This window comes from Panicum virgatum, chromosome 8N (assembly GCF_016808335.1).
Source record: "Panicum virgatum strain AP13 chromosome 8N, P.virgatum_v5, whole genome shotgun sequence".
In the NCBI taxonomy this organism is placed as follows: Eukaryota; Viridiplantae; Streptophyta; class Magnoliopsida; order Poales; family Poaceae; genus Panicum; species Panicum virgatum.
Genome location: NC_053152.1, coordinates 7,672,319 through 7,695,968, shown reverse-complemented (window position 1 = coordinate 7,695,968; position 23,650 = coordinate 7,672,319). Strand labels below are relative to the sequence as shown.

At 46.8% G+C, this 23,650-nt stretch overlaps 2 protein-coding genes and 1 long non-coding RNA gene across 3 annotated transcripts; 1 reads left to right on the top strand and 2 right to left on the bottom strand.

The window, feature by feature from the left end:
* Window positions 1–162: 162 nt before the first annotated feature.
* Window positions 163–1,789, bottom strand: LOC120686234 (UDP-glycosyltransferase 88A1-like). Its single transcript, XM_039968417.1, has one exon. The coding sequence runs from the start codon at window positions 1,740–1,742 to the stop codon at window positions 243–245; it is 1,500 nt and encodes a 499-aa protein (XP_039824351.1). The 5' UTR covers window positions 1,743–1,789; the 3' UTR covers window positions 163–242.
* A 3,913-nt stretch (window positions 1,790–5,702) lies between these two features.
* On the bottom strand, window positions 5,703–8,729 carry LOC120684733 (zinc finger MYM-type protein 1-like). Its single transcript, XM_039966620.1, has 3 exons — window positions 8,590–8,729; window positions 8,249–8,392; window positions 5,703–8,144 (listed from the first exon to the last, which is right to left on the bottom strand). The coding sequence occupies exon 3, from the start codon at window positions 8,133–8,135 to the stop codon at window positions 5,703–5,705; it is 2,433 nt and encodes an 810-aa protein (XP_039822554.1). The 5' UTR covers window positions 8,136–8,144; window positions 8,249–8,392; window positions 8,590–8,729.
* Window positions 8,730–11,627: 2,898 nt separating this feature from the next.
* On the top strand, window positions 11,628–14,454 carry LOC120686162. The gene is made up of 2 exons (XR_005680018.1): window positions 11,628–12,705; window positions 13,880–14,454. It is a non-coding gene; the product is annotated as an uncharacterized LOC120686162 (long non-coding RNA).
* The last annotated feature ends 9,196 nt before the right edge of the window (window positions 14,455–23,650 follow it).

Genomic DNA, 23,650 nt, shown 5'->3' with positions numbered 1-23,650 from the left:
TTACCGTTTTTATCACGAGTTCTATCCTGGCCACACAATCCACCATGCTCTTGTGTGACCGATCCACTCGGGGTCATAACGGCAACATGAGCTACCTACCAGTATATCATTGTCATTTTAATCTAGTCCAATAGAATGTTTTTAGAGCATCTAAGAGAATTGACCACATCACGATCATATAACTTTGATCACTAGTGTTAATAATTAGCTCCGGAAATATGATAGCAGGTACGTTTCCATAGTCAGGAGGTCATCCACAAGTCTACCAGCCCCGCCAGCGCGGCCTCCGACTCGCCGCCCTGGCGCAGCGCCTCCTTGCCCTGCGCCATGGCCGCCAGCGTGCGCTCCCGGAGCGCCGTGCCGCCGCCGGAGTCCATCAGCCACCGCACCTTGGTCGCCACCTCCTCCGCCGCCACGATACCGCCGTCGTACCCTTCCAACGCCACGGCCAGCCGCAGCTCCTTCTCCAGGAGCCGCAGGTTCATCCGCTGCTCCGCGTGCAGCGGCAGGCCCAGCATTGGCACGCCGGCCATCACCGCCTCCAGCACCGAGTTCCACCCGCAGTGCGTCACGAACCCGCCCACGGACCCGTGCGCCAGCACGTCGCGCTGCGGCGCCCACGACTTGACGACGAGGCCCCTGGCCCTGGTCCGCCGGAGAAAGCCGTCCGGGAGCAGCGCGCCCAGGTCCGGCTCCGGTGGCTTCTGAAACTTCCTCGCCGGATCGTCTTCGCTGTCGCCGCCGGGCGGCGCCCGGACCACCCACAGGAACCGCTGCCCGCTGGCCTCGAGCCCGGCGGCGAGCTCCCTGGTCTGCTCCGCGCTGAACCGGCCGAGGCTGCCGAAGCAGAGGAACACCACGCTGGCCTTGGGCTGCTTGTCCAGCCACGGGAGGCACTCCCCGCCGCCCTCGGCGAACTCCAGCGACTTGATCAGCGGCCCGACGCAGTGGACCGGCGGCGTCGGCTGGCCGGGCGGCGCGCAGCGGCCCGCGACGACGGCGTCCACGGCGCGCGGCTCGAGGGAGCGGAAGGTGTTGACGATGACGCCCCGGCAGCGGCAGAGGGCGGCGGCGGCGTCCATGAAGGCGCCGTAGGCCGCGTCGCCGCGATCCATGGTGGCGTGGATGGCGTGCGTCGCCGGGAATGGCGGGACGCCCGGCACGCGCACGAGCTGCTCCCCCATGTCGCGGAAGCTCGCGGCGGTCCGCGCGTGCAGGGCCGGGAGGTGCAGGAAGAAGGCGAGGCACGCCGCGCCGGAGGTGAAGAAGAAGTAGGCGGGCACACCGAGCTCCCCAGCGACGTCGAGCGCGGCTCCCGAGAACATGTCGACGACGAGGGCGGCCGGCCTGGTGGGCCGCGCAGCGGCGGCGAGGAGCGCCCGGAGGTGCGGGTTGGCGGCGCGGACGGCCTCGACGATGAGGGCCTCATAGTGCTTGGACGCCACGGGCGGGAGGTCGTCGGCCTTGGGAACGCGGTGGAAGGAGATGGACGGGTTGGCCGCCGAGACGCCCGCGAAGAACGGCCCCGGAGCGCCCGTGTCGTAGGGTGGGTCAACGACGACGATTGTGACGGCGAGCCCCCGCGCCGCGATCGCCCTGCCGAGCTCCACCATGGCGAACAGGTGGCCCATCCCCGGCGTCGGGTACAGCACGACCTGCCTCTTCGGAGGCCCCGCCGCCGTGGTCGTCGTCGTCGCGTTTGCGGCGCCCTCCATTGCCCTCACGAGTACGTGCGTTGCCATGTTTGCGGAGGAGTGGTGGACGGCGGTGCTCCGGGGCTCCGCTTCTGTCACGAGAACCAGTAGGAGTCTAGGAGATGTCTCGATGAGGTGCTGTCGTGTCGTCTGGACTTAAATTTTGAGAGCCGAGGCCTTTGCGTTGATTGAAAGGTCAATGCTCCTTGGATGGGGCATCCAAGGTCAACTCACATGGACCAACTATATATAGTTGGCAATAAGGCACAAGGCCCGTGGGTCGGCCCATGGTAAATTTATTGACCCGGCCTAGGCACAGAACCACACGAGGTTAAATCGGCCCGAGACTTGTGCCGTGCTTGGGCTGACCCCTCGACACGTGGGCCAGCACGGCCCGGCACGATTAGCGGATGACCCGATAGCGGCTCCAATATTAGCCTATCACAACAAATTTCCCACATTCAGTCTACCTATATATATACTCATTCTCAACTCCAAACCCTAACTCCCAATTCCCACCCTCAAGTCCTCCACTCATCCTAGCAAACAGACGGCCGGCCTCCATTCCTCCCACGTGTCGAAGCCGTTGCCAGCCTTTCCTCGCTTCCTAGCATGGCGGCACGCTGACACCCAAAAACCTTGTCTCCTTGCCTCCCCTCTCCCAGTGGCTGGCACAGCCAAGGCTCACCCCTCGTTGCTCCTCCACCTGCCTCTCCTCTCCCGGTGGCTTGCAGTTGGCCTCTCGGGCTGCTCCTCCGCCTGTCTCTCCTCTCGCGGTGGCTGGCGCGGATGGCGCTCACCCCTTCCTGACAACTTTTTCGTCCTCCTCTCTACCCGCCTCTCCTTTCCAGGTGACCGGCGTAGCCAGCGCTAACCCCTCCCTCACCTCCGCACATGGCAGCACGAACAGCTCGCCTCTCCCTGCACGGCGGTATGGCTAGCGGCCACACCTTCCCTCCGCACGAGGTCATGCGACCAGCAGCCACCGCTTTTTGTGCGTCTGCCCCATGTGGCGGCGCGGCCACCGCCCGCCGCATCTCTCCCCAGACACAGCGGAGCAGCCGACGACGGGCCGCTTCGGGCCAAATGGGCCAGCACGGCACAACCTCGTGCCGTGCCTAGGCCGCGGGGTCAGTCCGTGGGCTAGCCCGGCCCAACCCGTTTAGTAACTGTGCCCAAAAGGATAATCAGGCCGCGCCTTATCAGGCCCACACAATGTAGGGCCGGGCCGCCCATTTGGCCATCTATAATTGTTTAGCATCGTCACATAAAATAATCCTACTCACGTAAAACAATATCCAAAAAATAGAAGAGCCACATCATGGATCTATCTCTCTATGCTCATGTCCTCTTACCCAACCTTGAAATTGACAACCATCTGGATCTCCCTATGCTCTCTCTCCTCTTCCTCACAGCAATGGCTACTAAAAAGCAGCTAGTCCTGCTCATAAGTCATAACCTACCTCCTGGAGCAGCAACACTCCGGCAGCTTTAGGACCGGGGTTATATTGACTTCACGATCGGCTCCCTCTGTTTTTTTTTGAGGAAATAGGAGGGGTAATTCCCCTACTGGTTATATATTAAAAAATAAAGGGGTACAAATAGCGTCAAGGAAGTTAAGAACAAAAAAAGAAATGTAAAAGATCAACAAGATTACACAAGTGCTTGGAGCCATGATGACATTTGTGGCTTAAGACTAGCTTTTGCTCTTAGTATAACTAAGGCAAATTTCTTAACAAAGTGGCTTTGACAGTTATCCTGAGCTGGTTGGATGCCTTTAAAACATAATCATTTCTCTGCATCTAAATGCACCAACTCATAATTATGATCACATCCATGAAGAAGAAGGCATCCCAAGCTGAATCCTCAAATTGTCTAGGGTAGTGAAAGGGTCATCCAAACCAACTGTAAGACCAATCGTGGTCCAGCAGCCTTGAGCAAAACAGTAGTGGAGAAATAAGTGGGCTAATGATTCTTCCACAGATTGGTTGCAACAGACACATAAATATGAAGGAATAGCCATATTCCTCCTTTTGAACATCTCCCTGGTGGACAATCTATCATTAAGTAGGAGCCATAAAAAGACCTTATGCTTGTTTTGACATGCCGATTTCCAAAGCCATTTAAAAGCAGCATGAGTTACTTTGTGACCTGTGAGATGAATATATGCTTTGGACGAGGAGAAGTAGGCCGAACCCCAAATATAGGACCAAATATCAAACTTAGATGAGTCTTGTAATGAAGACATTTCCTGGGCTATTGAAGATAGCTGTTGCAAAACAATATTCGAAATTGGAAGATGAAATAGCTGTTCTGGTCCGTCCACATCGACTGCATGTTGAAGAGAGATTTTTGTGCTTTTAGCGAATTAAAAAAGTTTTGGAAATTGGACTTTAGGCACTCTATTTAACCAAAGATCTTCCCAGAAAAGACAGCCATTCCATCATGAATATTTACCATTGCCATTCCTTTGTAAGCTTCTAGAAGTTTTAGAATATCTCTCCACCAGAAGGAACCTTTTTTCTGCGCTGATGGAAGAGAACCATTGCTGTAGTATTTTTCCCTGACAAGATGGACCCAAGGAATGTCCATTATGTTAAAGAATTTGTGGAGATTCTTGAGAAACAGAGCCTCATTCTGAGTTCTGAGGTTAAGAACACCCAAGCCACCTTCTGCTTCCAAAGGCAATGTTTTACGTACTTATCTATCTGTTTAATAATTGTCTTGTGTAGGCTGAAAGTACTCATCAAGTACATGGCCAAAGCTGTGAAGATGGCATTAGTGACCACAAGCCTTCCATCTTGTGAATGGAAAGCAGAAGTACAGGATAATATCTTTTCACATATAGTCACCAGGGGAAGTGTTGGGGCTTTTCCCCTGAACAGACGAGAGATGAGATAGAGTGAGAAGAGAGGAAGCCAAGTGAGCAAGAGAGCAAAAGGCCAAAAGTCCCCACCTCCACCCCATAGGGGGCTATTTATATGGAGGAGGAGGTGGTTGTTTATGTCTATTCCATCGGTGGGGTCGAATATTACTAGGAGGTCCCTATAATTTACAAACAGGTCCTTGGATGTTGTAAATATGTCCCTAGACCTCACAAACAAGCCCTTAAACCACTACTTTGGGCCTCTTTTGTACACAAAGGTGTGCCTACCCCTTGCAAACCTAAGGCGCACCCCCAATAGGAAGAAAGTCCAGTACCTTTGGTTTTGAGAGGCCAAGTGGAAGACCAAGATAGGTAAAAGGGAGAGTGCCAATTGTGCAGCTAAATGACAGAGAGAGGGCAGCCTCATCTTCCATGTTAATGAGAACAAGCATTGATTTTGAGTAATTAACTTTAAGACCAGTAGAAATCGAGAAAGATTGTAAAATGTTCTTCAGATGACTAAGCTGATTGGCATTGCCTACTATAAAGATAAGAGTATCATCGGCATATTGCAGGATAGGAAAATCCAAAGGGATGGGGAGCTGAAGATTGTCCAAATTTTTCTCATGGTTTAACACATTTTTAGAGAAGGACAGCTGTAAGAACAAAGAGGAGAGGGGAGAGGGGATCTCCTTGTCTAATCAGCTCCCTCTGTTCAAGAGAGCCATGGAAGCACATTGTTTCACATCTTGGTTCCACCAATCCCCATAGTTCTGTGGGCTGCTTCTTGCCACTATTGGATTGCATTATTGGTTCCTAGTCAGGGGCGGGCCCAGGATTTGGGACCTTGGTATTCAAAATTGTAAGTAGTGGAAAAAAAATTTAACAGCCCAATATACATATTAGTAGCACATGATTTAGTACTAACAACATAAATTGTTCATAATCTGAATTCTGAAATTGTTCAACATATAGAAAATAGAGGTACTAAAACAATAAATGGCATTGATAAGGATGCTTACAAATTACAAGTTAACTTTTCGGTCCTTCATAGCTTGAAAATAATTGATGATGTCCTCATCCTTCGCCTGCAAGAAGAATTCTCTTTCAATGAATGTGGTCAAACAACTATTCAAAAAATCCTATCCCATCTTGCTTCTTAACTTGTTTTTGATAGTGTTCATTGCAGAAAAAATCCTCTCAACACCAGCAGTTGCAACAGGAAGAACTAGAACCAATTTGAGAAGTTTGTACACAATGTCATACTGAGAAATCATATCTCTTTTAACTAGCATCATAGACAAGTCTGCTAGACTTCTCAAATTTTTGAAGTTCTCATCATTCCTCACATCATTAATATAGTTGTGTAGTTGAAAACGAAGTTGGTTCCTCTCTTGAAAATCAAAGTCATGAGGATAGAACCCAGCAAGCTTAACCAACTTCTCATTATCAAAGGCAGAAAAAGAATTAGCTGGATTGAATGCTGCCATACATCTAAGTAGCTCTGTGTTTACCTCATCAAACCTGCTATTCAGCTCCTGAAGTTGCCTATCAATGACACCCAAAAACATATCAGCATGAAACCTGTGGTAATTTGTGGCACCTCTATAGAACTTAGCTGATCTTTGAATAGGAATATACTTTCCATCCATATCAACAACTTTAACTTTGTGCTTCTCACAGAAAGAAGTGACATTCTTAAGAAATTCTTCCCATCCAGCATCTCTTCTCAAAACATCCAATTCCACCTTTGTGAGCTCAATAAGATCCATTGCATTTACAATATCTTGCTCCCTCTTTTGCAAAGCATTGCATAAGTCATTTGTGTATCCAAATATTTCATTCATCATGTGGAGCAGAAAAATAAACTCAAATGAGGTAAATACTCTGAGCATAGTTTGAGCTCCTAATGCCTCAACCCCTTTACCTTCTTTCCCAACTCTAAAAAGCACTTTCTTGATTGAAGGATACAAATGAATCACATGCATAACAGTTCTATAATGAGATCCCCAACGTGTATCACCTGGTCTTGCTAAGCCCATCTCTTGATTCAATCCTTGGCCAGTTTCAATTTCACCCAATTTCAGTGCTTCAATCATGTATTCAGCTTGAGCTATGCGAAGCATGCGGATTTTCTTGCAAGACATGTCTAGAACATTCAACAAATATGCAAGTTGCCCAAAAAACCATTGACAATCAATATTCTCTTTAGCTACAGCTACAAGGGTTAGCTGAAGTTGATGGGCGAAGCAATGAACATAATATGCAAAAGGGGACTCTTCCATAATTAATTTCTTCAAACCATTGACATGACCTTTCATATTACTAGCTCCATCATACCCTTGACCACGTATCTTGGATAAAGGCAACTGATATTTGATAAGTAACGACTGAATTGCTTGTTTAAGAGTCAATGATGTAGTATCTTCAACATGCACAAGACCAAGAAACCGCTCAACAGGTTCTCCATTTTTATTGACATAACGCAAGCAAAGAGCCAATTGTTCCTGTTGGTAGGCATCACTAGACTCATCAGCAAGAATGGCAAAGCATTCATCACCAAGTTCCTCTATAATAAATTTGGTTGTTTCATGAGCACAAGCAGCAATAAGTTGTTTCTGAATCTTGTGGTCAATCATCTGGCAATTGTGTGGAGCATTTTCAAGAACCACCATATTAACTTCTTCAAAATTCCCTGCCAGCAAAGCCAAAAGTTCCCTGAAGTTCCCTTGATTGTTTGAATCCTTTCCCTCATTATGACCACGAAAAGCTAACCCTTGACGCAAAAGATACCTTATGCACTTTAGTGACCATGTCAAACGAGCTAGATACTGAGCCTTGAAATCTGCACTGTTTGAGCCTATAGACTCGCAAATTGAAGTCCTAGGTTTCATGAACAAATTATATTTCTCCTCAGCTTCATTGTGAGCACTATTGATAGCACCAACATGCCTACGAATTCTGCATTTCATATTCCAATTTCGAAAACCTTCATTAACAAAAGCATCTCCACCAGGATATTTGCTACTATCCTTGAACAAGTAGCAAACAAAGCAATATGCAGCACCTGTATGCATACTATACTCTAGCCACTTGAATTCATCAAACCATTTAGGTTGGAATCGGCGCATACCTCCACATTCATGTTGAGGAAATAATTCTCTCTTCATTCTTGGTTGACATGGTCCCAATGCAATGTATGACCTTCTAACCGAATCTTTGTCATTTACAGGATAGCTTGAGATAGGAGGCCTCAATCCCGGATCATGCTCTATATTATAATTACTATCATCTTCATCGCCGGAGTCAGATTCATCTATAGGCATGGATTCATCATCTTCAATTATTGAGGGATTAGCTGGTGGCTGCTGCTGCTCATCTCTCTCTGCTTCAAGAGGTATGGTGTTTCTCCCACTCCCACTGGTACTCTGTCCTTGAAATACTACTATCTGCATTTGATTTTCATTAGTAGGTGGACTAACAACCTCTGCCTCAGGAGGTTTCTTCTTTGCAGCAGCTCTTTGCAAGAACGATCTCAAATCAGTAGCGGCACTGCCACCCCTCTTCCTTTTCATAGTTCAAACCTATAAATTACAAGTATTCAATATTCAGAAAAATTCTGACTTCATGTCTATAAGTATAGATTGCTGCTAATTTTTTCACAAATCCACAACCATAACTAATTCACCTTAGTTCACTGGATCTAGCTCTGGCTGTCTTCTTCTCCTTGCGCCCGGCCGCCCGTCCCTGCCTGCCAGCCTGCGGCCTGCCCCCAGCGCCCTGGGAACCTGGGCGCCGAGCTGCGCCCCCTGGTTATGTGCGTAAGTTTTATCTGCCACACCAAACTCACTGTCGCATCAACAATTCCCAATTGGAGCACCAAATCTTTGATCATTTCAGCATGAGAAATAATGTACTCTACACAAGTGCTAAGTTTTACTGGTCTCAAGGCATCAAATGACAGATATCATCTCAGCACACCAAATTGTTGGGAACGGAGTGCGCGCGATATACAGAACATGTACGCACCTGTACGGAGTATTTGAGAGCGACGCCGGCCCTGAGCCCCTGTCGGCCTGTCCGGCTGTCCCCTGGCCGCCCGGCGTCCTGGCCGCTGGCCGCTGGGAACCTGGGCGCCGACCGCGCCTGGCGTCCACGCTGACGCTGCTAGCCTGCTACGGCGAGCCTGCGACCTACGGTGCTGCCGCCTGCCCGCCTAGGCCGCGGTCGCCGCCCCGCCCTGCGGCTTGCGAGCGTGGGGCCCGAGCCTCTGGGGCAACGAGCCCGGGCGGCCGGACGGCAGCGGCCGGCGTGTGGCGGGCTGGCGCCTGGCGGGCGGCGGCGGTCTAGGGCTAGGGCGGCGCCGGGTGGGGAATCTCGGGAGGGGGCGTCGGGACAGGATATGAGAGGGATTGGGCTGGGGTAATGAGAAATTTTGGGCCATGGGGTGTATATGGGCCGGCGGGGGTGGAGGGAATTGGGCTGTTGAGGTTGCTTTGGGCTAAAAGAGGAACTTGGAACTCTAGTAGTCAGATTTGTTGTGTTATTTTCGTTTTTTTGTATCATATACCTAACATACACTATATATACAAATTTTTTTGTCAAAAATAATTGGTATTCAACTGAATACCATTGAATTCAATGGGGCCCGCCCCTGTTCCTAGTTTGGATTCACATAGCTAATGATCAGGGATGGATCACAAGCGCAACTCTAGAGAGAGGAGTACCTTCTTCACATATGTTTGGTCTTCCTTTGTGTTCCATGTGCTGAACCATACCTATATACACCGTAGAACCAGCAGAGATCATATGGAAGATGGATATGTTACATTTCTTTGTGCTTTAAAATTTGCATATAGGCCTGTACAACCTTCTTCCTTCTCATAATTGCTGCTGCTTTGCATTGTTGACTACGCCTAAGTGCTCCTCCTCCTCTTGCCCTTGTAGCTCCTTCCCCACCCTCTTCATTGGCTCACGCAGAGACGCAGCTGCTGAACTACTACTACTACCCGAGCTCCATCGACCCATCTAATTTAAGGGGCTGTCTATGGGCATTTTTTTCACTTCCTCACATCCAAACTTTTTCACCATTAGATCAAGATTTGACGGTGGATCTCCTCTCACTGTTCATCTTCTTCCCTCAACCTTCTTCCTCCTCCCATGTCGGCACCTGTGTTGTCGCCCCATCGTCGGCGCGGGAGGGCCTCGCTAGAGCCCCGCGCTGCCCACTGCCAACTCGTGGCTCTGGCACGACCTCCCGCACCCGCAGCTCATCCGCTTGCCCCTCCCGACACTGCCTCTACCATGGCCCGTCGGTGCCCGTAGCTCCTCTGCTTGCCCCTCGGGGCCGCTACCACCGCCATAGCCACCGTTGCCCCTGTGGTGCCACCGCCACCAGCCTCAGTGCGCCCGCAACCTTTGCTGGGCCGTCCTACCACCTTGGCCTTCCTCTAAGCCCAGCAATGGAGATTGCTGGAGCTCAAACCCCAATCCCGTACCCTAACCTCACTGGAGATGGAGAGAGGATAGAAAAATGGGTATCAGAGAGGATTGAAATACTCGGGGAATAATTTAGCTTTCCCGTTTAATTTTCTGCACCCGATCGGTGGCTGGATTTATTTATGAGTCAATGTTATGGTTTGGGGCAATTGCGTTTTTGCCCCTGTTTTGAACCCTAACTGTGATTTTACCCCCATTTTCTTTCACTTTGCATTTTTGCCCTTATTGTTTGGAAAGAAGCCTCGTTTTACCCCTACTCCGTCAACATCACATAAGAGTGTCAAAGAAGACAATTTTGCCCTTGCAAATATATCCCTAATTTTTTTAGAACTTTGTGAGTATACCCTAGTTTGCCATTATATTTTAGTAGCATTTCAATAAGAACATGAACAATAATTTGACATAATTTGGATAGAATCATTTCATAAAATTTGGATAGCATCATGACACAGTCCGCTCCATGTCTTGCACATTCACTAAACATAATGAAACTTTTTTCCCTGATATGTGTTAGTACACTCCATTCTTTCGCTTTGTGCTGATCTCCTGTCCATTTTCTGCTAACTACGCTCCATTCTTTGTTTTGTGCATAGCTCCTGTTTAAGATGGTCGATCTCCATGTCTTTCTTTTCAGGGAGAGCATTTTCTGTTTACAATTTTTGCATCAATCAACCAAGCATATAAAGCTAAAAAATTAAACAGAAAAAAGGAGAGGAAACAAACAAGAAAGACTGAGTATCAATTTATCATTATCCACAGCCTACGTGGTGATCCAAAGAAAGAAAGAAGAACTCCATACGTGGACCAACAAATCAAGTGTTGTTCCATGGGCACAAATCAGCACCGATCAGCCAAGCCAAGCTCCCGCTTCCCCAGCTGCTTGCCGTTGCTCGGCTGCTGTTGCCCATGCTGCTGCTCTATCGGCTGGCGTGCCTACGCGCCCCTCGCCTCCGTTCCCTGCCTCTGTGCCTTACCTCCGCACCCCTAGCCTCTGCGCTGCCGCCGCTGCCCGAGCCTTGGCGTGCACGCCGCTGCTGCCGCCCCTGCAGCAACCGCACTGGCCACGCTCCGCCGCCGCAGGGGCTGCAGCTGGCCAAGCACCACCCCTGCTTGCGGGAATCTCGCAAGCCAGGGTTCGCACGGGTTGGGGAGAGATGCCGCGGTTCGAACGGATAAGGGTATTTTGGTCTTTTCGCTATATTATAAAGGGTTTTCTTATTTTTAAAATTTCTTAAAGTCTTGATGCAGCTAACTGTGTGAAACAGTAGGAGTAAATATGCAAAGTGAAAAACAATTGGGATTCAAAATAGGGACAAGAACGCATTAATCCCTTATGGTTTTGGTTTGGCATTAGACGAGGATCAATAATCTCAGATTCTCACGGTACGGTGTCAGGCTCAGGCAGCCCGGTGGTGTGGTGATGGTCACAGGGCAAGGGCCGGGGACAAGGGAGCAGGTTCTGTGTTGCCGTGTTGGCCAGGAGATCGAGATAGGTGATGGCATTGGGTGGCGGCGCGTGTGGGAAGAACAAAGGATGTTCTATATCAAGGGAAAAAAAAGAGTATTCTAAAAAACAACAGCATTTCTGCAGAGTCAAACAGACCAACACAAGGCTGCCGCTCCTACAAGGACTAGAGATTTGTAGAATTTTGTTATTCCATTGAGCCAGCTTCCAAACATATTTGAAATATTGCGAGATTTGGAGAGGCCCCATGCTGAGTACACCGTAGCCCAAACCATCAGTGTAAACTGACAGTCCAAAAACAGATGTTGTATCATTTCATTTTCATGACAGAAACAACACTATTGATTGCCTTGCCAGTTTCGTTTCGCAAGATTATCCTTTGTGAGAATTACACCGCGTTTAAGATACCAAAGAGAAATGTTAATTTTGAGTGGAATTTTCAGCTTCCAAAGACCTTTATTTACATTTGGAACATTCTGATTGATTAGACCCCGATAATGTGATTTCATCGAAAAAACACCCGTCGAGTCTAGATTCCACCTAAAATCATTGCTCTTCGTGAGTAAGGGCAACTGTTGCAAGACGTGAAACCAGGTTGTTCCACATCACTAACTTGCAGCCTATTGGATCTCTACGCCAGGTTAGATTGGGATTCGATGTATTAAGCACCTCACCCACCGTATCCTGTTTTTTCCTAACTTGTTATAAAGTTGAGGGTATTGATGTCATAGGGGTCTATTGCCAAGCGAGGTATCCTCCCAAAATCTCACTTGTGACCCGTTTTTTATGTGGAATGTTCCAAATTTAAGGAACTCACTCTTGACTTTCATTAGACTTGCCTAGAAATGAGAGTCTCCGTTCCTCCACTGGACTTGTACCAGGGGCTTAGGATAACTCATCAGGCTTTGTGAAAGAATGCAGCCATATTCTAGTATCTAGTAGTGTAGGTTTTCCTTTGTCATTAATCACTAATTTTGCTTCGAATTGACTAACTTGTTTTTTATGGGAAGTACTAAAACAAAATCTAAGTTGATGCACAGTACCCTTCCATACTTAAATTAAATAGGCTGAAGTGGCAACATATTAATTATTTATACTTTTTTTTGCAGAACTTGCTTCATGGAGTAATACGTGGAGCAGCTTACTTCTGCTCATGTGGTGACTGTGATCATAATGGGAAGGTAACATGTTAATAACCATCTATGCAACTGAATACATTCTATTTCATGCGTTGTGAAATCCAATATGTTTTCATATGTTTCCTCATTTTATGCAATATACTTAGTTGAAAAATGTGGCTTGTGTAAACAGAAATAATCTTGCAGCTTGATTGAACTATCGGCCTAGAGTTTTGCAAACGTGTTGTTTTTATTTTATCTGTTACTTCTACACAATATTTGTTCTGTTATATTATGTTAAAAGTGCCATCCTATATTAAGTTCTTTCCTCTGAAGAGATTTGTGCAAATGCTCGGCGTTGAAAGATTTGGCTCCATACCATCAGCATGAAAAATAAAAGCACAATGAAAATTCATTTAGTCTGACCTTTGAGGCAATCTGTAATTTTTACATATTTTCACTATGTAAAATAAGGTGCTTACACTCAAAGACACTCCAAAGTCCAAAGGGCATAGTGATATTTTTGCTCCATGCGATTCGGAGGGTACAACTTGATTGGTGAGCTTTCAACTTAGTTCTAGGTTTAGATGTGCCTTAGCTTCAAACTGGATTGCTTGTTCGTTATGAAAAACTCAGGCATGAAGTGCTGAGCTCTGAAACTATAGGCTATATAGTACATAGATTGCTCTGTCACTATTCTTTCCATGTTGACTTTATTAGATGCTTGAATTGGGGACAAAGCACCTTTCCCCCAGCCACTACATTGAGAACAGTTTTTCTCTTTTCTGCTGTCTGAATGCTTGACACAGCTGAGTTACGTTTTGTAGTTTGGTAAAGAGATGAGCTCTGTAAAAATAATTTAAGCTATATATACTAGGCAGATTACTCATGTTACTTAACCCCTTAGTGGCCTCAATTTTGTGTCTTCTTTTTATGACCTTTGCAGCAGAATGCTGGCTTGTTAATTGGTGCTACTGCTAATAGTGCTGGTACATATATGTTCTTTGTGTACTTGTTTCAAAGCTTACATATTAGCTAGTTTGTCATTGTCTGTAAGAACCAGCAACAAGGAAATGATACATTGGTTTCAGGAAATTGATTACCAATTAATGCTAAATTTTCATATGAATAACCCTGAATTCTGAGGACAATTTTTTTATGGTTTGTCCTATTTTTTGTATTCCTAGTTCGTTTAGCTCTTATATTCCTTCTTAATTTTGTTCTTATTTATTCCTAGGCGCTCACTGCGAGAGCTTTTGAGCTGCATGCATTGAAGAATGGAAAAGAGACGCACAACCCGAATGACCATATTATTCTTTGTTCCTCAAATATCTCGCTGTTTGAAGCATGCCGGAAACTGAAAGAAGCGAGAAATGAAACTATACTGGAAGCTACATTTGATGCTATCATAAAAAGCCATCACGAGGCGGTGCCAAAACAGAATGTGGAAGCCCCTGTCGTTAACACATCTGCTGATAACTCCAATAATCTGATTGACATTGTTCGTAATCTGGAGAAAAGGGTGGAGAGCACCGAGAAGAGGATGGAAAACCTTCAGTCTCACGTGGACACAATAGACAAGAATATAGATTTTTTCTGCAAAGAAATGGTCCGGTACCATGAGCTATTTCAAGATTTATCTAAGGTTTTGGGAAGATTTGTTGATGACATGTGAAATTGAGAAGAAGTATACAATGTGATGGCCTGAGAACTTCAGTCTTGCTAGCACTGCTAGCAGGAGCAGTACCAATATTAAAATGTTATGGTTGTTGCTATTGATAAGTTAGACTTAATTGGTAGACTTTACCTTAATTTGTTTTGCTTCGTTTGCCTAATTATTGACCTCTTTTGTTATTTGTTACTCAAAACCTGTGTGCCATCTGTTCATGGTACATACAATACAGGAAAAGAACCCCCCCCCCCCCCAAAGCTGGAGTTTTGTTTGGCATTTATTTCTTGAACATCTGAATGTGATTTTTGTGTGTGCAATGACATTATCGATAATAAGGTTCGTTCTAGAAATGATGTTTATTTTCCAATCATTATATTCAACATTTGATTATTACAGCCCAAGATTTGGTATGTGATTAATTAGTATGCACTGCACCCTGAACTCATGGTTTTCACTTAAATAGAAAGGCTTGAATATCTATGCAGTTCAGGCAACGTTACTAATTCGTTAAGGATGATTTACTTTATGAGGGCATGCACCTTGTTGGACTTGCCAATTGCCTGTCATGTTATGTGACAATAAGTCTTAACCATTGAATATCTGATGTCTCGATTAGGATGTTTACTGCCATATAAGATGGTTTAACTCAGGAATTGTACAGAGGGAATGCATAAAAAGGATGCGGTTTAATTAATTTTTTCACGTCTTTGACACCTATATATCTACTGTATGTACCGCTTGAGAAGTGTAGCACAGTAATCATACGTAACAGAAATGTCATTATTTCTTTTCGCGGAGGCTATATATTTCACTGGACTGAAATGTCATTATCATCTCCGCTAACCAATTAGCTTCCTTTTTCTAGCTGATTATCGTTGTAAGATCCAAGGGGGGTTTCTTTTGGACTTTCACTACACGAAATTGGGTAAAAGGTGACCTGGGTACGTCCAGAGCCTAGTAAATAGTGACACACTAAAATGTCGCTTAGCACTAGTAATGAGATTGTATGTTGTAAACCAACAATAAAGAAATGTTAATATCCTTGATCTGCTTCATATCCGATCCCTAATCCAGTTTCATCAGACCATGTTTTTAAAACAATGGAATGCAAGACGTACGTATCGGGACCGACAATGAGCCAAATACTCATTCACAAGATAAAAGACCGAGTCTGGCATTGTCTTCACCGAGTTAAACATGCTAAGGGTCCCTCTGGATCCAGGGGCAGACCAAGCATAGGCCCACCGGCGGGACAAGCCATCACTCAAGCTCTGGGTTTTCAGTACAAATTGGGCACTTTTTCGGTATAAGCCGCCCCTTATATCTCTGTTTTTCTTATAATTATCTAGGGGAGTTCTCCACTCTTATGAGACTCTCAACAGTGTAACTAATTCTCAAAGTTGTGTTTATCCACCAAGGGGGTGTTCACAGCCCACACCATTCATTAGTAGCATCAGTCCATGCTTGCATCCATCTATAACATATCCATGTATTCTTATATGATTCTTCTATATATGGCGTATATATTCGTCCATTAATCTATATCATTCATCTATAGTATATTCATCCATAACACTACTAGAAAACAGGCCATGGGAACCGGTTGGAAATGGCCTTAGGAACCGGTTTTCCAACTGGTTCCCCCAAACCGAGACAAGTGGCCTTGCCCTAAGACACCGGGTTTTTCACCCAGTGCCTTAGGCACTCAGGCACTCATTGCCCTAAGACCAACCGGTACCAAAGAGGCTGCCACGCTGACGCAAGCTGGCAGGCTTTTGGTACCGGTTAGTCTTTCCAATCGGAATCAATCAGTTTTTCATATTTTGTCCAAATCCAGTTTTATTTGTTTTATTTATTACTGTTTATTCTTTTATAATTGCTAAGCGTATTTGAGCTCTACGGTACTATACGTTCATTGGTCGTGTTTGATTTCACAGAATATTTAAAACTAAATAAAAGTCAAATGCAAGCATATAATTAAGCTAATTAGCTGAACTAATACATTTACAAATATACAAACAACAAGACATCATGTTTAGAAATATTTACAAATGTACAATTCATGTTTATAGTCCAACTACTGGCCCCTCATGACGTCGATGGAAATCCTCTAAGGATGTGACCATCGTGGTAGAACTCGCCTCTAGGATTCAGGATCTCGTTCAAAATGAATCCGGCGAGCTGCTCGCACACGGCGTTAATCCGATCGGTAGAATAAACTTCAGCTGTGATTCGACACATCTATCATTTAGGAAAAAAGGACTGATATATTAATTTCACATCATTAGTATAATTAGGAAAATGTACTTGTGAACAGTTTGTATGTACTCTTAGGTCCTCTGTAGTAGGCTTTTCGCATGGAGTCATAATGTGCAAGAAGTCGCATACGTAGTACCCGCACCAATCAGTTTCTTATTTTTGTCTCGCACACTTAAGGAGAAACAAATAAATTACTCAATACAGAACAATTTGGGATTCCTTAATTAGAAAAAGTTTGTGAATCAACATACCAGATAATTCATTTTAACGTTCAATTCGGCCCTTCATTGACCACGTCCTTTGTTCGTTTTCACAAATTTTTTCCACACCCTGCACTCAAAGTTAAGTTTGATATTCAACAATTGTTATGAACTTAAAAAGGATTTGATTATGCAAATTGAAATTACCTGTTCAAGGGGTCTATGATATGTTGGATTGCGGACTTTGGTTTTCTCATTGAGTCGAACACTACAAGATTGCCGCTCTCTACGGCAAGTATGAGTAAAATTCAATGATAACTGCAGATATAGATAGCATATATACATGCATTAGACTTAGTATTTATTTAGAAATATAAAAGAGGATTGAGTCGACAAAGACTTACCCATAGTTGTATGGTATGAATATATAAGATTTGTAATTTTGCCTAGTCAACGAATTGTACATGTTTTGACACGTCTCCTTGTAGTTTTCGTTAAGTATTTTCTGGTTGACTAGCAACGGAGACATGTAGCCGATCTGATGGTGCCATCCTTATTTTCGGCATCTTTGAATCTCCATACTAAACGATAAAATAGAAATTATATAATGCACACAGATAATTACGTTGCTTGTTAACAAAAAGAATTAATGTAGAGATAAGTGGTACTTACAGAACCCAAATGGTGATAATAGAGGCGTCGAGGGCTTGTCGATGGTATATGTGATTGTTATCGCCATAAATTAACAGGATTAATTTATGGGTCGAAAGCAAGATGGGCTTGAAGCAGGAAATTGAAGATGGCTTGTAAATCGGCTCCTACGTGAGCGTTTGGGCCCCATGGGCAATGTATCTTTAGATTTAGTTCAAGATTAGAGATAGAGTCCGATCGGGACAAGATTAGTTTAGATTGTTTACCAAGTCTCCGGACTATAAATATGTACCCCATGTTATTCATAAAGGGGGAACGTCATCACGTCTCGCAAACAACAACTCTCGGCGCATCGCCACCCCTAATTCTAGGGTTTCATCCAAGTAAGTGCCATGCTGCCCTGATCGCCTTTTGCAATCAGGGCAGCATTGTTCTTGCTTTTACCTTGGTATTACTCGTACTGAAGCGTTTTTTATGGCGAGTAATGCTAGTTATCTTGATGTTCGTAGCATGGCTTTTAGTAGATCTATCGTGCTTTATTGATTATCATCTTCGAATATCATGTTGTTTTCGTGCAATCATGTTTCAATCTTATGCTAGTTCTTGTTGTGTAGAATTAGTTGCACGGAGACAACACCCTGCTTCTTTTCTGTCTAGTAGATCCAATCTGTTACGGTTTGCTCTTGTACACAAGAGTTGGCGTGATATCTACTAGGTTAGGCCTTGCAAATAGATTGGATGATCCGGTGATGTATTAGATGCTTTGCCTTAGTCTTAACAGGGAATTGATCCGGGAATCGGCTCTTGCTAGTTCTTAGGCCTCTGTTTTGGGTTATGGTTCAGTTATTTCTTACATTTATTAGGCCCAATCACGTGTAGGATGTTCCGATCTAGCAGTGAAGCTTTGACCGTCGTGGATTAGTTTCTTTAGATTTAATTGAAGCAGCTTTACACTTATTTGCTTTATTTATCGATATCCGGATAGATGCAGATCCAATCTGACACTGGGACTCGATCGGCTCTTTAAAGCCGATGCAAGAGTCGTCCCGGGGAGCCGACCACGGCTCGGACTTATGTTTCCACGTGTTTGTGTATGCAGGCAAATCATCGCAAGTACGTCTACACCTTCCTGATCGGGTATAAGTTAGGTGGCATGCCCTGCGTCTTCACAAGCCGCGGTGTGTGCTGGAATTGCGGGCCGTCGACGAGGGAGCAGTGCCTGCCAGCGCCCCGGCAACCTCCCGGCTCTTCGTGTTGCCTGTCGCTGCTCGCCGGTGGGTTTCGACTGACAACACATTCTGGCACGCCCAGTGGGACTTTCATCAACAACAACGCCCACCGCAGAGATGGCAGGAGCTCAGGACCAAGCATCGGTTCTGCCGGTCGCCAAGCCTGTCACGTATGAAGAATTGACTCTGGAACACAAGCAAAAATATGATGAGATCAAAGCTCAGTTCGAAGCCGATCTCATCGGCTCTTTTGAGAGGACCCGCAACCATGGCATCAGGTGGAAGGGGTTCTCACCAGAAGGCGCTCTCGACAACGTTGATCTGTCCGTGCCTTCAGAGGAACGCACCAGGGCCCTACACCAGGAGATGAACTACATGGTGGCTCACACGCTCCATCGGCACTCAGAAAGCCTGGTGAACGAGCTTGAGCGCGTGGCACATCACGTTGTCCAGGAGGTAATCAAGGGCCAGTACTCCCCGTTGGGACCAACTCTAGGGAGTCACAGGGGGGAAGCTACATTGCAAACCAAACCGCTAGTGTCCTACTCGCTCGCGGCAGCAATACAGCAGAATTCGCCGATCTACGTCGTCCACAAGATCGGCGGTGATCCTGGAAAAGGCCAGTTCCTCACCGAGCCGCCCAAGGAGATCCCGTACGGCTACACGTGCACGTACATCCCTGACAGCGTCAATCCAACACGCTCGGTGCAGTTGGCAAGCCCAGGGGCTTCTGGAGCAGACGCAGAGAAACAAGCGTGGCTAGCAAAGTACGCTACTCGACCGAGTGCTGAGCCATTGGCCCAGGAGTTCTTAGTGTGGAGCAGGTCCGTGCAATACTGAGAGACCAGTTCGGCATCCTGCCCAAGAGAAAAGCGATCGGCTATTCCAAGCCATGTCCGAGTGACTACGACTTGATCGCATTGCCACCAAAGTATCGGCTCCCTGAGTTCACCAAGTTCAATGGGTCAGAAGGAGCCAGCTCCATTGAGCATGTGAGCCGATACTTAACGCAGCTTGGGATGATCTCAGTATCGGATCCGCTGAGGGTCCGGTTCTTCGGCCAATCTCTTACAGGCCCAGCTTTTGGATGGTACGCGTCATTGGCCCCAGATTCGATTCGATCTTGGAGGCAGCTGGAAGACCAGTTCCATATCCAGTATCACTCAGAGGCTGCTAAAGCTGGGATTGTCGACCTCGCCCAAGTCAAGCAGAAGCGAGGAGAGACTGTGTCAGAATACATACAATGCTTCAGAGAGGTTAAGAATCGATGCTACTCATCACGCATCACGGAGAAGGAGGCAGTCGATCTGGCAGTTCTGGGACTAGCTAAGCCGATCAAGGATATGGCTTTCCAGTTGGAGTTCGCATCTCTGGCGCACCTGGTGCAGAAGCTGACGGCATACGAGCTTTACCATCCTGAGCTGTACCAGGACAAGTTCAAGCGCCATGTGAACATGGCCCAGGCGGATGAATCTGATGACTCTGGCGAGGAGCAAGAAGTGGCCGTGGCAGAGTGGACTCGGGGGGGGGGCAAACCCCATCCCGTGCAAATGGATCAAGCAGCAGGGGCTTGTGAAGGGCTTCGACTTCGACGTAGCCAAAGCAGAGCAGATATTTGATCTGCTGCACAAAGAAAAACAGCTTAAGCTCCCAGAGAATCACAAGCTGCCAACCGCACAAGAGCTGCAGGGGAGGCTATACTGTAAATGGCATCATTCATTCACTCATGCCACGGGTGAATGCAAGGAGATGCGTCGTCAAATCCAATCGGCTATCGAGCAAGGCCGATTAATTCTGGCTCAACACACGATGAAGGTCGACACGAAGCCCTTCCCACAAGCCAACGTGGTAGAGTTGTCAGACTTCACTCCTACGAGCCAGAATTTTTCATTCCAGATCAACATGGCGGGGCCTGTATGTCGTCGTGACGAGCAAAGGAGAGAGGCCGTTTCTGGCAAACAGCCCCAAGATCAAAATGAGCCAGGGCGACATCATGTAACTGAAGAGCAAGTGTGTCACATCCGTAATCAGCTTCCTGCTTCCGATCGGCTTCTGGAAAAGTATGAATATCAGCACAAGCTGCATCGCCGATATCAATCGGAAGAAGAGGAGTACGAGTACCGCACAGGGAGGACGCTGCGAAGGCGCCAGGCTGTACGCGACCACTGGCATTGCCCGTTCTTCAGGTACTGCTGGAATTCCGGCATGAGCCGATTGCCCACTATAGATGATTGTCTGGAGTGCAGGCCTCGGACACGCCAGTCAGGCGATACTTCAGTGTTCCGGCGCTTGGGTCCCAAAGTGCGTCACGACGATCATGTTGAGCGCCAGACCAAGGGTGATTCCGAGCCAGAAGTAGAAGACAGGTACCATCGCCCACGGTGGTGCCCTGACGGGCTTAATCGCTCGCCGAAGCGCAGAGTGCAGCGCTTGCGCAGTCTAGAAGAGGCAGAAGCAAGGTACCTCGACGTGCTGAGGAAGGCATGTCCGGATCTCGCGGAACAGGTCAGGCACCCGCGAAGGGTGGAAAGGCGCCCTCCAAGGAAAGAGTGGTGCCTCAAGCTGGCAAAAGCCGATGAGAAGCCATCGACTGATGTGAACATGGTGTTCGTGCTCCCATCAGAGTTCCGGGCACCTCAGCCGGAGGATTTGCCTGTTGCACAGTTGGATCTTGGCCCCCAGCCGATCATCTTTGAGAAGCCAAAGGAAAAAAGCTACAAACATTTGAATGGGTTGTATCTCAAGGGCTTCATCAACGGTAAACCCGTCAACAGGATGCTGGTTGACACCGGTGCTGCAGTCAACCTAATGCAATATTCAGTGCTGCGCCGGTTGGGGCGTTCTTCTGCCGACCTAATCAAGACCAATGTGATGCTCAATGACTTCAACGGACAACCATCAGAGGCAATGGGGGTTCTTAATGTGGAGCTGACAGTGGGTCGCAAGACGATCCCGACTTCGTTCTTCGTCGTCAACAGCAAGAGTAGATACACGGTACTGCTTGGGAGGGATTGGATTCACGCCAACTGTTGTATCCCTTCCACCATGCATCAGTATCTCGTCCAATGGGGTGGAGATGAAGTAGAAGTGGTCCCTGCGGACGATTCCAGCGAAGTCTTGCTTGCAGATATGAATGCCTGGGACGCAGAAGGACAAGAGCCGATCTCAGGGATCGCCCTGGAAGATTGTGATCGGATCGAAGCGACAAAAAACAGACTGAGGCTGGTCTTATCCACTGGCCTCACAGAGTAAACACATCCTGGCATGCTACGGGGTGTAATAGAGATAGAGAGGCCGGTCCCAGTGACCGGCCCCAAAAAATAGAAAAATCCTGTTTGGGGTCGGAATTGTTACATCATGTACATACGATGGCCTGCTCCAGCAGTTGGCCACTCATTGACTATTTAGTTTTGAATGATGATGGGAGTATAGAAATGGCCAGCCCATGCGGTTGGCCAAATAATTTTTCTTGTCATCTCACTGTGTTCGCCGCTGATCTTGAGGATAACGAGGACTCGCCTGCGTTCGCAGCTGGTTTTTCAGATGACGGCAAGCTAGGATATGAGTTCACGTCAGCTGATGATTTGGAAGAGGTTGACATCGGTCCTGGGGATAAGCCATGGCTGACATTTATCAGCAAGAAGTTGGATCCGGTCTTGCGTAAGGAGATGATTGCACTGCTGAAAGAGTACTGGGATTGTTTTGTATGGGACTACACCGAGATGCCCGGTCTAGACAGAAGCATCGTCGAGCATCGGCTCCCGCTCAAGAAAGGGTTTCGGCCGTTTCAGCATCGAGCACGTCAGATGAAGGCCGAAGTCCTAGAAGAAGTCAAGAAAGAGGTGGAGAAGATGTTGGACGCTGGGTTCATCAGGCCGTGCCGGTATGCAGAATGGATCTCCAGCGTGTTACCGGTGCAAAAGAAGGATGGCCGATGGCGTGTCTGCGTCGATTTTAGAGATCTCAACAGGGCGACGCCAAAGGACGAATACCCGATGCCTGTTGCAGAGACATTGATCAACGCAGCTGCCGGCCACAAAATGATGAGTTTTATGGGCGGTAATGCTGGCTACAACTAGATCTTCATGGCCCCAGAAGACGTGAACAAGACCGCGTTCAGAGTACCAGGCGCAGTCGGCTTGTTCGAATATTTGGTTATGACCTTTGGACTGAAAAATGCCGGTGCAACGTACCAATGTGCCATGAATTACATTTTTCATGATCTCATCGGCAAACTGGTAGAAATTTATATCGATGATGTCGTGGTCAAATCCAAATCAGCTGGGGGGCACCTAGAAGATCTACGTCAAGTTTTGGAGCGGACTCGAAGGTTTGGGCTCAAAATGAACCCGAAGAAGTGTGCTTTTGGCATATCGGCCGGTCAATTTTTGGGATTCCTGGTGCATGAATGGGGAATCGAGATCGGCCTGAAGAGTCAAGGAGCTGTGAAGACGATGAAGCCACCTACCACAAAGAAAGAGCTGCAGAAGCTCATCGGTAAAATTAACTTTGTCAGACGATTTATTTCTAATCTGTCTGGGCGCATCGAACCGTTCATGGGTTTAGTGAAGATCAAATCCGATGATGAGTTTCGCTGGGGGGCAGAACAGCAGTAAGCTTTCGATGAAATTAAAGAATATTTATCATAGCCTCCAGTGTTGGTTCCTCCTCATTAAGATAGGCCGTTCTATGTGTACCTATCCGTGGGTGACACTTCCATTGCTTCGGTGTTAATCCAGAAGCACGACGGCCAGGAGAGGGTAGTTTTCTACCTCAGCAGACGCATGTTAGATGCCGAGACCAGGTACCCTGAGATCGAGAAGCTTTACCTTTGCTTATTCTTTACGTGTACAAAGCTTCGTCATATTTTGCTCTCGGCGGAAACAATTGTCATATGCAAATCGGATGTCATAAAGCATATGCTGTCGGTTCCTGTCTTGAAAGGCCGGCTTGTTAAATGGATGTTTGCATTGTCGGAGTTCGATATTCGATACCAG

Bases quoted from the DNA above. Each gene is read 5' to 3' on its own strand.
- LOC120684733 (XM_039966620.1), bottom strand. From the start codon at position 8,135: ATGAAAAGGAAGAGGGGTGGCAGTGCCGCTACTGATTTGAGATCGTTC.
- LOC120686234 (XM_039968417.1), bottom strand. From the start codon at position 1,742: ATGGCAACGCACGTACTCGTGAGGGCAATGGAGGGCGCCGCAAACGCG.